General features: G+C 40.0%; 1 protein-coding gene across 6 annotated transcripts in view; it reads left to right on the top strand.

Annotated features, from left to right (window-relative positions):
* The window catches only part of Arhgap6 (Rho GTPase activating protein 6), a 453,321-nt gene extending 439,483 nt beyond the window's left edge, over positions 1 to 13,838 (top strand). For 4 of the 6 annotated variants that reach the window (XM_078035123.1, XM_078035126.1, XM_078035124.1 and 1 more), the window contains exons 11-13: positions 9,345 to 9,619; positions 11,276 to 11,356; positions 11,867 to 13,838. In XM_078035123.1, the coding sequence (XP_077891249.1) occupies positions 9,345 to 9,619; positions 11,276 to 11,356; positions 11,867 to 12,522 (1,012 nt within the window). In that variant the 3' untranslated portion in view covers positions 12,523 to 13,838. Of the gene's footprint in view, positions 1 to 4,710; positions 4,801 to 8,344; positions 8,396 to 9,344; positions 9,620 to 11,275; positions 11,357 to 11,866 lie in introns of those variants that run through there. The other 2 variants (XR_013431922.1, XM_078035128.1) reach the window with 2 other exon arrangements.
* The last annotated feature ends 1,905 nt before the right edge of the window (positions 13,839 to 15,743 follow it).

Raw genomic sequence — 15,743 nt, forward strand, 5'->3', positions numbered from 1 at the left:
TTCTGTGCTTTTCAAATACACTTTTTGCACATAAATGCCAAGGTAAAAAGTGAAACTATCTTTGTGTACTCTTAGGAAAAGGAAGAAGCACACATATACGCAAGCATGCCAAGCTTTGTAATTCTCCAGTCTCTTTTGTTCCCTATCCCTCTTAAGAGTAAGAAATAGAATCAAAAGATCTGCGTGAACTGACCACAGACCATGATCTCAGGTGAGTGTCATGGCTTCAGGAATATAGAGATGAGCCCCTGGGAGCTCTGTGGATGTCAAGGACAAGTGTTATCAGAGAACAGAAAACAGTTGGCAAGACTTATTTAGCAGGAGAGAGAAGAGATTGGGTTTTCTTTGTTTGTTTGTTTTCCTCTGGGAACAGGCCAAAGAATGGCCCAGATGGCCAACTGTGATGTCATGAAGTAAAAATGCATAGATTAATGAAAGAGCATTTATTGTTATTGCCTTTTGAAGCCTGAAAGTCCTACCCATCAAACTATAAGTGATCTCCTAGTACCTTAGACCCATGCTTCCCAAACTTTGCATATGGAGCAGCAGAAGATCTTGGTAACATGTTCTTTCTGAATCAGTAAAACTGGGGAAGAGGTCTTTGAATCTATATTTCTTTTTTTAGATTTTTTGTAGTTGTAGATGGGCAGCATTCCTTTATTTATTTTTGTATGTGGTGCTAAGGATTGAACCCAGTGCCTTACACATGCTAGGCAAGTGCTCTGCCACTGAGCCACAGCCTCAGCCCCTGAATCTATATTTCTAACAAGCTCCCAAGTGATACTGATATTGCTGGTCCATGATCCACATTGTGAATAGGGAAAGCTTAAAATACCAAGGCATTTTCTTGCCTTTAAGAGCTTTGACATTTGTTGAGGAGGGCCTACAAGTACAAAAATAATAGGAAGCATGTTATGCAGTATGCCACAGAGTGAAAGGTAATAGGTGTTACATTAGTGGCTCAGGTTTACCTGCCCTTTTGAATCACCTGGGAAGCTTAAAAAACGTCTATGACAACCCTGTCCCCAGAGATGCTGATTCATTTTTTCTGGGTTACAATCTGAAATGGGGATTTCTTAAAGCTTCTCATATGGATCTAATGAGCAGCAAAGGCTTAGAACATCAGGCTCAGATCCACCAAGTTGGATACTATGCATTTACAATTACAAGAGGATTTTGAGGTGGGTGATTTTTGACCTTCAAAAAGTCAAAAAGGGAAATGATGTTCTATATCATAAATCAACTTGAAGTTTGGAGAAGAGAAAGAGGTGTGACTTGAAGATTTCATGGATAGCTTCTGAAAAGAGAAAGGATTTGAAGTTGACTTGGAAGATGAAGGAGGATATAATCAGACTTAGATGTTTGGGGAGCCAAACCCAGGGCCTGCCCAGAACAGTGAACCATTTGATTGTCTGGAGACCTGATAGAGAACCTAGGCAGAAGCTTTTAAATAGTAGGCTGGTGGGTGGCACTTAAGTTAGGAGATAATGGTGAAGAAGAGTTGCAGTGACAATAGACTACCATAATCATTGATTACAGTGATAGTTAATTACAGTACCCAAACTGACAGATGGTGCTGGCTCCATTGGCATGTCATTTATCCATCAATAACACATGTTTGTTTGTGTAGTTTAACACACTAGTTACAAAGCTCCAGGTTTAGAGCCAGATTGCCCAAGTTCAAATTCCAGCTCCACTTCTATTAGCTGTATGATCTTGAGTAAATTAATTGATGTCAGTCTCAGTTTTCTCATCTGTAAACTGTAGATTAAAAAGTAGCACCAAAATATTATCTCTAAGGCTCTTAAAATAGTATCTGGTTTATAATAAATGCTAAATAAATATTAACAATATGCTAACGTTGCTTTGAGCTTCAACCTTTGGTTCATTTACAAGTACTTAGCAGGGATGGGCATCACTAGATTCTACCTTGGTGTGCATTACATAACAACCTATGAGGTAATATGGCCCAAGGGAGAACTCATCCACTTTAAGCTGTGGCATTGTGTCTAAAAGAAAATCCCTCATTCACTTCAGACCCTTTGATTTTTCCCCTGAAGTTTCTGTACTTTGCCCCCTTCCCATTCACATACTTAATAAAGCTTTAGATTCCTGTGAGGCCAAGTGTAAACTGTATAAAATTTGATTTGGAGGGGGAAAAACACATTTTCAAAAGAGTGTAAAACCAAGAATGAGAAAATATTTATTATTATTTTTGTTTTGAAAGAGCAAACATTTAGTGATATTTGGGAACTTAATGTTTTTGTTTTGATTTTGGTTTTTCCCTTTTTTATGCAACATCAGAATTGGGAGTGAAAGGAGAATTCATCATTTTTTCTTATGTTTGTATACTTAACTTTTTGGCTTCATTCAAAATGGGATTAGAGGAGAGTTTTATTACTAAAGATGCAAGACTTACAATTTTTTTAATTGCTTGTCTGGCATATTTATTAGAAATATATGCTCTTTTCTTCAAAGGTACTTAAAATAATTCCTCCCCTTTGATTTATGAATGTAATTAAAAAGGGAGGGGGGATAGAAAGTTAATCAAAGAGTACAAGGTAGTGTGAATAGGAATATTTGCTACAGAACAAAGGTATTATAGCAGGGCTGAGACTGGGCAGGGGCAAAAGAGGCATGTGCCTAGGCACAAATTTAAGAATGTACCTCCAAACAGTCATAAACACTAACTATATTGTAATGCAATATTTACCAAATCAAAGGGATCCCCCAAATCAATAATGAATAAAATATCAACATTTTTTTTAAAAGACCAGTGCACTGCTTAGCCATACTAGAGCCTGAAGGTAAAACAAGTCCCTTGACTTAAGTGGAAGGAACTCATCAATCACTTGATAGCCTTCACCCATCTCACTTTTTTTAGCCAAGAGCATTAATGTGTTTGACAGTTTCTCCTGACCAAGTGATGATCTTAAAAAAGGTTTAATTATGTTAAATTGAAAGAAAATCATAATGAAATTCTGTTTTGGTTTAAATAAAGCACTTAAGCTGACCATATATTGTAAGTTCAAATGTACTTAATTTTAATTTTTCAGTATTTTTGACTTCTTTAATAATCTAGGGAGAAAAATTAACCCGACATAGACTTTTATAGATAGAATGCACAGTTCTCTTTTTGCCTGAAGCACTGCAGACCCTTGAAATTCTGTATAAGGGATATTTCACAGAACTAAGCATAGTTAATGTGAAAAGTCTACATAATTCAGAGCTCAGGAGAGCTCAGCAGAGCTCAGATAATCTGTGACGTCGTAACCATTTCCAACAACAGTTCTCATAATTTTTAAATGCAGGCTTGAGAAAAATGTGTAAGGAAAACTTGCTCTTATTCCATCAAACTGCATAGATGCCTCAGAAATATAATATTCATTCAGTAAAACTAAGTAGAACATCTTCCCCGAGAATAAGAACAAAGAAAACAAATTTAACTACATTTGAAGAGAAGGTAGATACGAATTGAACCAAACCTATAGGTATATATTTTTAAATTTCATTATGTCTAATCCTGTTAATTGCCTTCACGATGTTTAATTGGAATTGAAAAAAATAGTAAAACTGGTATCCTGTGAATCAGAACCATGGATATACTTGTCTTAAAAGATAATATTGTAGGACTGAAAATTGAATAATAAATGATAAGCCTTCCTTCTTCATTCTGCAGAAATGTTGAACTTTCTTATAATTTAAAGATATCACATTTAGCTTATCAGATAAATATCATGTTGACAATTCATTTTAATATTTTGGATTGTCTTTAAACATGTCTTCATCCATAAATCCATGGAGTATTCCTCTGTTCCTTTACTATGATTTGTCAGATTTCCAGAGAAGTCTGACTTTATCTATAGCATAACAGAAAAAAAAATACTATTGACTGATAGTATCTGGTGGCTTCAATTGTCATTTCATTCTAGTTCCCTGGAAATTATGAAGCATTAAGCCCCCTCCAACACATACATACTTCATTTATGAAAGCCTTTTCAGCCAGTTTTAGGAAAAGATCACATGTATTATGGGATTCCATAATTAAAATTTTCAAAAGGCATAAGTGTGCCTTCTATGGAAAGACAATCCAGTGTGGAGAAGAATTGATCACATCCTCCCTTCTTTCTAACATCTTTACTGGTGATTCACAGTTCTTTTTTAAATTTATAAAATATTACTTTGGAGATGTTTTATGGGCCACATTGTAAAGAAAATGAATAGATACAGTATAGTTTTATCTTCATCTGTTAAAAATGCTCCATACATGTTATTAGGAGGGAATTTATTAGAACTAAAAATGAGGAGAGAAATGTCATCAACTGTCCAGGCTGCTTTTGCTTCATCACGCAGTGGGAAGGCTAGAGCCATATCAGCTCCTCTTTGGAGTAGGGTATTTTTTTTCCCTAGGATTCTCCATAAGGCAGGCTCTGTAGACCTGAGCATGATTAATATGAAAATCCTCCATAATGCCCATAATTCCAGAGTTGCTATGTCAGTGGATTCCTTCCCTAGTATAATTAATAGTGTCTATGATGATTACGAGCTTTGAGTTCCAACAGACTTAAGTTTATCAGTTGATTAACTGAGCCAAGGATGAAGACAACACATATTTGAAATCTTCAGGAGTGTTTCTCACTGAGACAGCTCAGCAAGGGGCTGGGCTGGACATATCCGGTAATTGAACCGGAGTTTTCCATTTATCCACAGAACAAGTTCTGTGCTTCCGGCTACAGTGCAGGCCTGCTCACAGTACCCTGCCAGCGTGCTTACCCCTTGACCTGGAGGGACCAGCTGAGGGTGAGAACATGATTCGCTCTCCATGCCCATCCCATGCTTGTTTGGTTAGCTGAGATTGGCCATGCATGCTATGGATGGTCCTGGGGTTTGGGGATCTAATGGGAAAACCCTCCCATGCATGGAGGAAAACCCAGGTTGACTAGAAACCCATCCATCCAACAGTCTCTACCACAATGCATTGTGCCCTGAGACTGGAAAGATAAGTCACTAGGTACTTATCAGCCAAAACTCATGTCAACTGGCAACTCTTCTGCCCAGCATTCTAGCAAATTCCAAGACATAGAAAGAGAGGCTACTACATGCTTTAGATAACTCTTCATCTAGTGAATCACTGATCTGGGTAAATATTTTCTGTAAATAAGTAAATGAATATTTTAATGCCTTCACTTAGGATCCTGAATTCAAAACTATCTTCTTAGAGCTGGATTTTTTCCAGAGGTAAATGCAAGAGAGGATCACTGTTGCTTCTTGTCTCATTCTTTCAGAGATAATCAGAGGGATCATTTTTGTTTTGTTTTGCTTGTTTGTTTTATTTGACAATTCTTTGACAGGGTTCCTAGGCAATTTTGCTGCCAATTTCTGACCTATGCTGAGAAAATAAAATGATAGGAAAATATTTTAAAAGGCCATTAACTCTAAGCATAAAATAGAGCATCTTACTGATTTGCAATATTGTTGAATGCTATTTAGCAAATAAACATTAGAAGAGTCCCAACCCCTAATGCCTCTGTTGCTAGAAAGAAATGTTTTTGTCAACTTCCTTATTCTTTTACTAATATGCAGACTGAGATAATGAACAAAGAGAGCTGTTAATAGTAGTTCAGTCCAATATCTGAAACATGATGGACTCAGTACAAATTTGTACCATAGACCAACAGGTTATTTCACATGAGTATATTTCTAATTCTGATTGCCAGGCACTCATACTGTATTCCCTCCCATGGCTGAGATAAATTGGGAGGGCCTGGCTGCAAAAGAAGGCATCATTGCTCACAGGATGGCCCTCTCTGTCTGTCCCTGACTGTGACCCAAGTCATTCTGAGGAGGTTCAAGGCCCATGTCTACTATTGAACAACTCATCCACCTCTATCTCTAGGAATCAGCCCCAGGCAACTCCCTCAATTTCTCCCCTGATTGGAGCCCCACCTGTTCTCACTTTAGTGGCTTGACTGATGAGACTTATGTCAGGTGGGCCTCTCCTGCTTCCCTCACCTCAACATGTTCTGATCTGCAACCAGACTACATTTTGTTGTCTGAATCCTGCTTATGGCAGGATCGAGGAAGTCCAAGAGTTCAGCTGGGATAGGCACACCTGCTCTCTTTCCCCCTTCTGGAGTACCAGTCACCCCAAGATGAGGACCATCATATTCACTCCCAGTCTAACCAGTGCTATAGTTTGGGCCACCATTTGTGGTTTTCCTCCTGCTTCAGCTCTCAATAGACCCTTGGCCCACTGTCACACTTATAGATTGAGAGAGGGGGAAAAGGTTTGATTATTAGAGGTTCCCAAACATCTTCATGCATCAGAATCATCTTTTGGGCTTCTGCTGGCCCCACCCCAGAAGTCCCCTTTTAATAGGCAGAGCTGGCTTCCCTACACTCAGAAGAAACTCACATGATCTGTTATTACCATCTTGAAATTCCTTGTTTTTTTTAAAAAAAATTTTTAGCATGGTACCCCACATGCTCATTTTGTACTGGCCTCCACAAATGATGTAGCTGCTTCTGTCCAGAATAGAGCATGAAAATTTATATTTCCAACAAGTGCCCAAGTGATGCAGATGCTACTGCTATAGGGAGCACACTTTCTTATTTCCACAAAGTGTAAATGAGATTTTGCAAAGCCAACCCAAAGAAAAGAGGAAACAGACAGTGGCCCTCTTCCTCCTGCCTTTTCCTCTCTACTTAATTAGATCCAATAAGAGTTATGAAAATGGAGGAAAAATTGGTATAGGAATTTTGGTTAATTTTATTTTTGCTATTGTCATTGTTGTTTTACTAATGCTCTTATGAGGCATACTGCTTTTTCTGTTCCCCACCCCCAACAACTAATGTAGGTATGATTTCCCTGTGTGTACATTAGTCCAAAAAACAATTTTCAGAGACAGCTTGAAAAAGCATATAAAGTGCAGCAAGGTCATAGTAGGTAACTTGAGAGAATGGGGGAAGGAAAACAATAGAAAAAGTAATAAAATGAAGCTGCAATGCAAGAGACAAAAAGACAATCCCCAAGCTTTGATACATCAACTCAAATGGAGCTCCATTTCCTCTGAGCTTTTAGCATTCATTTCAAACAGAAATACATTACTTATTATATGACTCATGCTTCCATGATATAAAAATAACCTACTCACTCAGTAGAAACCCAAATGTCCCTAGTACCAAGACTTAAGAGAAATTTGTTTCATGAGGCATCTTTCTTTATATACATAACCCTAGTTCCATCTGCAATTTATAACATTTTGTGGAACATATTATCTTCTATATATTGAGTAAGACAGATGAGAAAGACATGAGACAGAATTATTGTGGTCTCTGTGAGCTAAAATACAATCTTTTAAAAACTTTTCTCCCAATATGAGGAGGCAAAAACAAAACAAAACATCTATAGCCCTGATAGTTATTTTGGTTTGGGCTCATGAATAGACTTAACTCTCTTTAAAACATCTCATAAAATAAGGCTTTATGTAGCTACTATTATTGATATAAAATCATGACTTATTCTTACTAAGTAGACAAAAGACATTTCTATTAATGACTGGGAATATGTCAATGGAAGTAGCCCAATAATATGATTTATAGCCCTATTCAGAACATTGAACCCTGATTTTGAACTGGGTTCTGTGTTAGTTCAACTTATTAGATTTTTCTAATTTTCATAATAACCTTTACTCAGAGCCATACCCCATGACATCAGACAAGTGTCCAATTAGTTTTATTTTGTGTTCCTTTGGCTAGAATTAAAGAGATTTTTTCCCTTTAATTAGCTATGGTGGTTAAATAGTGTTCCCCGCACTTTCCAGCAGAAATAGTTAAGTTCCTTTGATTTTTTTTTTCTTCAAATTCATTGGAGGCCTGAAGGTCTGGAAAATCATCCTCATGGCTGTCCTCTGGCTCCTGCCCATAAGATTGTCTGATATCAGTTCAAAGAGGAAGCAAGGAAAGGACTTATTTATTCCATGTGGGTAGAAAATGTCCTTAGCAAAACTGCTCAAACCCTAACCACCTCAGTGACAGGCAGCTGGCATGGCACATCAGGAATGCTGGGATGGTTTCTCCCTGGGTACTAACCCTTGGTGGAAACCTGAAATGAAGCTAGCTTCTTGGTCCCCATGAGGGCATTGCTTCCATTTTGCATGCACAAAACCATTTGGTTAGGAAGGGATTGCTCAGGCGTATGTTTACCTTCTTTAAAACCACAAAGATTTGTTTTGAAAATTTCAACTAAAGGAAAGCAAAGACTAGAAAAGGGAAGCAAAGTGAGGGTGGGGGTGCAGAAGCAGATTCTGGAACTTTAATCAACCTGTGATCATTTCCCTTTAAGATTTTGTCAGGGCCACTGTTTTGAGGAAGGTAGAAAGTAAAGATGTTCCAGGTAAGACTTCACCAGTCTTTCCATGTTCCTGAAGTTCTCATTTTCGTGTTCCACTTACATATTCACCACTTCCGTTGCTGTGAGAACACATTCATACTTGTATATATGGTTTGGTAACTAGTGTGTCAGATCAATGTATAAAATCACTAGTCCTTTGCAGAATCATTTTAAATATGTGTTAAAAATACAGTGGATTCTTAATGGTGGTCATATATTTATCTTTCTGGCCAACTCTTTTTATATGAAATACTTATTCCCACCAGTAGCATCATCATCTTCATCACAGGAAAGATGAATTTAAGTATTTTGAGAAGTTGCCCACAGTTTTATTCAAATGATTTTTAATACAGGATATTGAAGAAGGTAAAAGTGGCAGCTGCCAGTTTTTCCTTACTTAACAGAAAGTGACCATTAGAGTTTAATTTTTAAATGAAACCAGGATTTAATCCACGAGGCACCTCAGGCATATTTGTTGGCGAATACAGAGATGTGCTTCTGTTTATTTTCCATCCTTCCCCTGGCAGCTGGCATTTCCCGTTACAACTTGGATTTTTCTGCCCTCTGCGGGCCACACATTGGCGATTACAGGGATCCATCTTTTCATCTCCTTCCTCTGCTCCGCTGAAGTTTTGTTACATTTGTTAGGTTTTACTGCCCTCTGCTGGCCGTACATTGGCGAACACCGTGCAGGGATCCGTGTATGTTTCATCCTCCCCCCTCCTTCTCGGGGGCTGCGGTTTCTTGTTACATTTGTTGTGTTTTGCTGCCATCTTCCGGCCATTATGTGGAAACGCTTTCATTTTATTAATGCAGACATGTTGGAACATTGCTCAAAAGGCCCCTGTGTCCATGCGTTCTCCTCCTGTCATTTGTGTAACGGCTGTATTGTTTAAATGTGGTGACAAATTATTAACACACTCATGTACCTATAACTGTCTCGTTGTACCAGAAGCCCTGACATTCTGCAGTCGGAAGTTTCCTTTTCTATGGGAGGGAGGCATTCATCTACAGACTCCAACAAGGCCTCCAGTGGAGACATCTCCCCTTATGACAACAACTCCCCAGTGCTGTCCGAGCGCTCCCTGCTGGCTATGCAAGAGGACAGGGGCCCGGGCGGCTCGGAGAAGCTTTACAAAGTGCCAGAACAATATATGTTGGTGGGCCACTTGCCAGCGTCAAAGTCAAAGTCAAGAGAAAGTTCTCCTGGACCAAGGCTTGGAAAAGGTAAGGGGAGTCTAGATGATACAGGCCAAATCAAGTGACTCTATTTGTGCATATGGCATGATATAAGACACTTCGAACCTCCTCTTCCACTGTCCTTTGTTTACTGTTTCTGTAATTTAGGGAGCATTTACTGAGTACCTGTTGAACACCTACTCAGGAAGAAAGGGTGGTGAGTGCAGGTGTTGTCTTGGAGGGTCCTTGCAGCCCACATTCTGATTTTCAAATATGTAGGAAGTGAGCACATGCCAGGAAGAGCCACTTATATTTCCAGTTGACCCCCCTACCCCCAACATCCAGGAAACTTTATTTATCCTGGTGAGTAGGTTTTGGTTGCATATTTGATAGCCTAAGATGTCACCCACTTACTACTATTGGTTTCATAAAGATAACAAGTTGAACCTACTACATAACTAGGCAGCATGCTGGAACCAAACAGTGTCAGAGTCCAATGACAAGAGCACTATATTTGAAGTAAGACTCTGCTCTGCCACTTTCAATTTGCAAGATACCAAACAAGTGATTGAGCTTTGCTGAGACCCATGTCTACCTGCTATGAAAATTCAGAATGATAATGGTGTCAGATTCCTTGGGTTTATTAGCCAATTCATGGCAAGTGCTGAATGCAGCTCTTAGTGTATAATAATCACTGGATAATGCATGCTATGTAATTTGTGTGCATTTCTCACCTCCCCTCACACTGGGTGTCTCTTCTGTCAAATGATCTCCCGTTTATCTCCTAGGGATGAAATGAGATAATGTATGTGAACTGCTGTACACCTGGAGGCACTAGACATTTGCTTCTATAAATCATAATTATGATCCCATCACAGGATTGTAGAGTGGAGGAAATGAGATGGCTAGAAAATTCTAATGTAGCACTTAACTCCAAAGCTATTTATGCACAGACTCATGGGGGTTTCCTGAAGGAATAGGTGCAGGAATGAGTCTATGGGTGCCAATAGCTGAATATTCCAGAGGGTAGTCCAGAAACAGTTACTGCTGGTCCTCAATCTCTGATTAATATAGTTAGAGCCCATAAGCATCTTGCCATCACCCCCTTGTATGAGCTTTTCCTACTGCTATTGTCACAAACTATCACAATTTCAGTGGATTAAAGCAGTACACAAATTTGCTATCTTATGGTTTGGGAGGTCAGAAGTCTAAAATGAGTCCACAGGGCTGCCTTCCTTATTGGAGGCTCTGGGGAATAGTCTGTTTCCTTGCATTTTTCAGCTTCAAGAAGCTTCTGTATCCCTTGTCTCATGGCTTCTTTCTCCAACTTTAAAGACAGCAAGAGAGCAGCTTCTGTCTTATGGGGCCCTCCTGGGTCATACAGGAATATCACCTCATCACAAGAATCATATAATTCAATTGCATTTGCAAAGTCCTTTTTGAATATAAGATAATGTCTTTAGAGGTTCTGAGGATTATGATGCAGAGACTTTTCGGGGCAGGGGGTATTCTGTCTACTACAACCAAAATGTAAGAAGTCTTTGTAAGGCTCCTGAAAAGCAGACATGAATTGTATCCTGTTTTGCGACTGGCACAATCTTGAATACTTTACTTTGCACAGAAAAGATGTTATAAAATATGTATTAACTTTTGTCTTTAAAATTTCGTTTTGTGTCACACACCTTTTTGTGCTTTTTGTCTTAGATATGTCAGAGGAGCCTTTCAATATCTGGGGAACTTGGCATTCAACATTAAAAAGTGGATCCAAAGACCCAGGAATGACAGGTGGAGTGTTCTTCTTAAACTTCATTGCAATTACTTTTAAAATTAATTTTGTTTCATTTTTGCCTTGTTATTGTCTTACATGGTTGTTAAATATTACTGGGAAGATACTGAAGAGAGGGGGGAAAGGATAATATTACTTGTAGGTTTTCCACCCAAATATGCCATTTCATTTCCTTTTTAGAGACATAAATTGGTGACAAGGCTGTTTAATCTGGTTTTGCAGCTCAGCTAACCTGTCAAGAGTCTAGGCATAAGTTTTGAGCGGCCACATGAATTGTGCTGATGATCAGAAAGCATTTGTCATTTCTTTTGCTAGCAGGTGTTTTTAGGTGGCGGCAGCTGAGAGCGTACTGTTTTGTGGGTTTTTTTTTTTTGTTTTGTTTTGTTTTTTTTGTTTTTTTTTTTTTTTTTGGTGGTACAAGTTGGCACGGGGAAGCCAGTGCGAGGACTCTAATCCCCAGAGGAATGCTACAAGCTAATTCCAGTTCTGGCCTTTCTCTCTGCTCCCAGGTTCCTATGGTGACATTTTTGAAAGCAGCTCCCTCCGACCGGGGCCCTGTTCCCTGTCCCAAGGGAACCTGTCGGCGAACTGGCCTCGGTGGCAGGGGAGCCCCTCGGAGCTGGACGGAGGCCCTCAGGTCCCGCGGAGGACTCAGCCCGCGCCCGCTGCGGTGCCGCGCGTCTGCAGCACTCCGCACATCCAGGGCGGCGGCGGGGCGGCCAGGCGGCCGGCGGCCAGGTCCGAGCCCTACTTGAGCCTGAGCGGCGCGGCCGAAGCGACCGAAGCTGCTGAGCCGGACAGGGCCTGGCCGCAGAGACCGCGGGAGAGCGGCAGGGAAGACCGGAGGCCCCCGCCTCCGTACCCCGGGCCCGGCCAGCCCGCCGCGCCCGCCCCGCAGCCCGCGGAGCCGCCCTTGTGGAGGCGCCAGAGGCCCGAGGCGGGCTCCGGAACCGCCTCGCCCGAGGGAGGCCCGGCCGCTCAGCCGCAGTCCCGCGCCGCGCACAGCAAGCGCAGCAGCGCCTACTCCCTCCAGGCTAGCGCCGGCCAGCAGGACGCTCAAAACTTGGGGGAAGCCAGCTGGCTCGACTGGCAGCGAGAGCGGTGGCAGATCTGGGAGCTCCTGTCCGCCGACAACCCCGACGCCCTCCCGGAAACGCTGGTATGAGCCCAGACCGCCGAGCCGCCCGCCCGCCCGCCCAACCGAATGCCCTCTCCAGCCCGCACCAGGAAAGTCGTGCTGGACAATTGACACACACTTCCTTTCCTTCTTTCACACTTTAAAAAGCAACACAAGAGAAACTCAGTCCACTGACAGATGCAGAGCACTCAGACCCTCTCCATTGATCTTAACGATTCTATTGCATAGCCAGCCTTAGGAAAAACCGAAACAGTTGCCAATATCCAATCGACAAACTGCCCACGTTGGCTCTGTATACGATCAAACTCTTGCTTCGGTATTGCTTAATAATTGTATTTATGTGTCTTCAGTTTTGACCATTGTATATTCTGTAACGAATCTATGTATGATAATCAATATGATATATTCACAGAGAGAAAACAGAAGGAACAATTTTAAGTCACTTCACTTATATTACACCATGAGATATACTAAGCGTTGAGATTCTATAGAGTGTTCTAGAACATGCACAAGCGGGTTTCTGTGCTTTTGCCATACCTTTTAACTGAGGACAGCCCTTCTTTCAAAGCCTAAGAAAACACTAACAAAACAAAACAGAATATGAGAAGCCATATTTTTATATAGTAGTGAGGTACAAAAATTATAGTCACTGAATGCTTTTTCATATTGAATAAGTTTTAAGGAAAGTGTTAAATTTGATACATTATGAAATATATTTTTAGAACCTGTCCAGAAAGGATTCAGTTAATCAAATGAGAGAAAGGCCGTGCCTAACAAGGAGTGATTAAGAAGTTGTCCGTCCCATTTTAGGTCAAATTCAATTTTATATAGACCATATATAATATATATTTATAATGTATAATTTTATGTATTTTTCAAAACGACAAACTGGAATCCAACTATTAAGTGTTTAAGAATCAAAATAGAACAGTCAAATTACAGAATGTGGTTTTTCCCTTTGCCCCATAATCAGTATTAACCAAATTACATGCAATTCCTTGTAAAGTTAATCATATTTGGGGAGGAACAAAACTACAGCTTTGTACTTAATTGTGCCAAAGGCTGAGGAAACGTTTTCTTCTATAATTGTGTGTGTAATGTAAAATGTTCTGCAGTACTACAGTTGTTCGGTTTTTCAACTGCAAAACCACTTTTGACCAGCAGGTGGCAATTTGCTTCAGTATTTTCAGAATTTTTTTTTTCACTTCAGAAGGGAAAGTGTATTATAGAATTTTTTTTTTTTATAAAACGTGCTACTCTTAATTTTCATGTTGGTGATAAAATTTTCAGTGGTGTTTCTTAAAGTTCTATCTTGTGCCATGATGAATAAAAGTTAAGCAAAAGCTTTGTTCCCTGCCTTTAACCTAATTAATCAACTCACACCCATTACATAAGTAGGCTTCATGATCCACAAGTTCAAGTGTAATAAAGAATACCAATTCTATACATATCCAAAGATAAAAAGATAGTTTAAAAATATCAGATGGCTTGGGGACATCAACTGGATGACACCAAAGCATTTAGATATATGTAATTAGCTGTCGAAAGTAAAGACTGGTTACCTTAATTATCAGCAAGAAAGTGGTTTTCTACATAACTAAAACTCGGGTTTCCCACCTTCTGGGCAGATGTCATCCAACACAAACCTTGTAATTTGCATCTTCTCTTTAAGCTTTAGATGCCTAATTTGCTTCAGAGCTGAAGTAATAAATTCTAGAAATGGCATGTCATGTTTCACATTTGGGGACTGGTTGAGTTATCTTCAGGTTATGCCATTGGGATAGTACTTCTGCCACTGGCTCAGACTCTGCAAGAATTTGCCTATGCATCTTGACTCTTCCCAGCTGCCTATACTCAGCCAAACGTAAACAAGACCCAGAGCAAATGCTAGTAGAATGTGGATCTCAGATGGCTTTTCTGTGCCACCTACTTGCATCCTACTCCTATGTTTTCTTGCTTCGAATTTGACCATGTTCTGACCAGTTCGTTCCCTCATTCCTGGACAGGACTGCCTGATATATGGGACCCCCCCCTTCCCATCACACGGTTGCTGTTTTAGTCCCATTTTTTAAAAAACTTTCTCATCAAATGGCCCTGAGGTTAATGCCTGTAGGGGGAAAAGGTAGTGAAAGGTACATCTGTTAATAATCTTATCTAAAATAGGCAGTCCAGAAAATAGAACTCAGAAAATCTTTTATAGGTATCTCAATATTCACTTTCCCTTTCTCTGTGCATTTCAGCCCTGTGATTGTATTTCTTTAGCTTAGTAAGTGAAAACTTGGCTCTTAGAAGCCTTTAACACATCAAAAATAAGCTGTTTTTAAATACATATATGAGACCTAAAGACCTAAGTAGGAAACCCAGGTTATTCCTAATAATACCATATGAAAAAAAAGCTAGTTGGACAAAGTTGGCTGTTCAAGTCACTCCTTCCTTGTGAAAAAAGGTATCCTACAAGCAAGAAAAAAGTTGCAGTACGTTCCATGTCCATGAATACTCAATCATTGTTTCTGTGTGTCTGACAAAGAGGCCACAATGGTGATGGCAGAAACAGCTAAATACACATTTGTCTTGATCCTTCTAAGTACCTATTAACATATGTTTGTTGTGGGGTTTTCTAGAAGAAAAATGCTCTTATACCAATGGAGTGCATGCAAATTGAGGAAATTTCTAACTAAGCCCAGCTTGCTTCTTTTCTTATGCACATTTTAATACACATCTGCTTGGCAGAGAAACAGCATTGGGATTAAATATAAAGAGATGTCAGAACAAAGTCCAGGCCTGTGGTGTACATTGGGCTGATAAGCAAACTCCAGGAGGTAGATTCTACTGAACTGAGGAGAAAGGAAATGACTGAAGAAGAGTCACACAGAGATTAAAACAGAACATCTTAACTGAATGGAATTTTAAACAAGACTAAATCAGCAGCAAATGTTCTTCAAGAGGAAAAAATACAAACCAGAGGACAGTTCCAATAAAGGTTGGAATTCTTGGGCACAGTCAAGGTGACAGTGGTAGCCTAGAGATATTGAATTACAGTGGTCTCTAGGGTACAGACCTCTGACCCAGTGTGGCCCTCAATCCACCAAGGTACAGAAGGTCTAAGAGTCTCTAAATTCCATTCAGACAACATCTTTTCATCCCAGGGAGTCCAACTCACCCCAATTCCTCTGAGAACATCCCAGGTTTAGTCTTAAAAGCCCCGTATCCCCATTAATAATGGGTTCTGTTATTAATTGGCAGGGTAG

Source organism: Ictidomys tridecemlineatus, chromosome X, assembly GCF_052094955.1.
Source record: "Ictidomys tridecemlineatus isolate mIctTri1 chromosome X, mIctTri1.hap1, whole genome shotgun sequence".
In the NCBI taxonomy this organism is placed as follows: Eukaryota; Metazoa; Chordata; class Mammalia; order Rodentia; family Sciuridae; genus Ictidomys; species Ictidomys tridecemlineatus.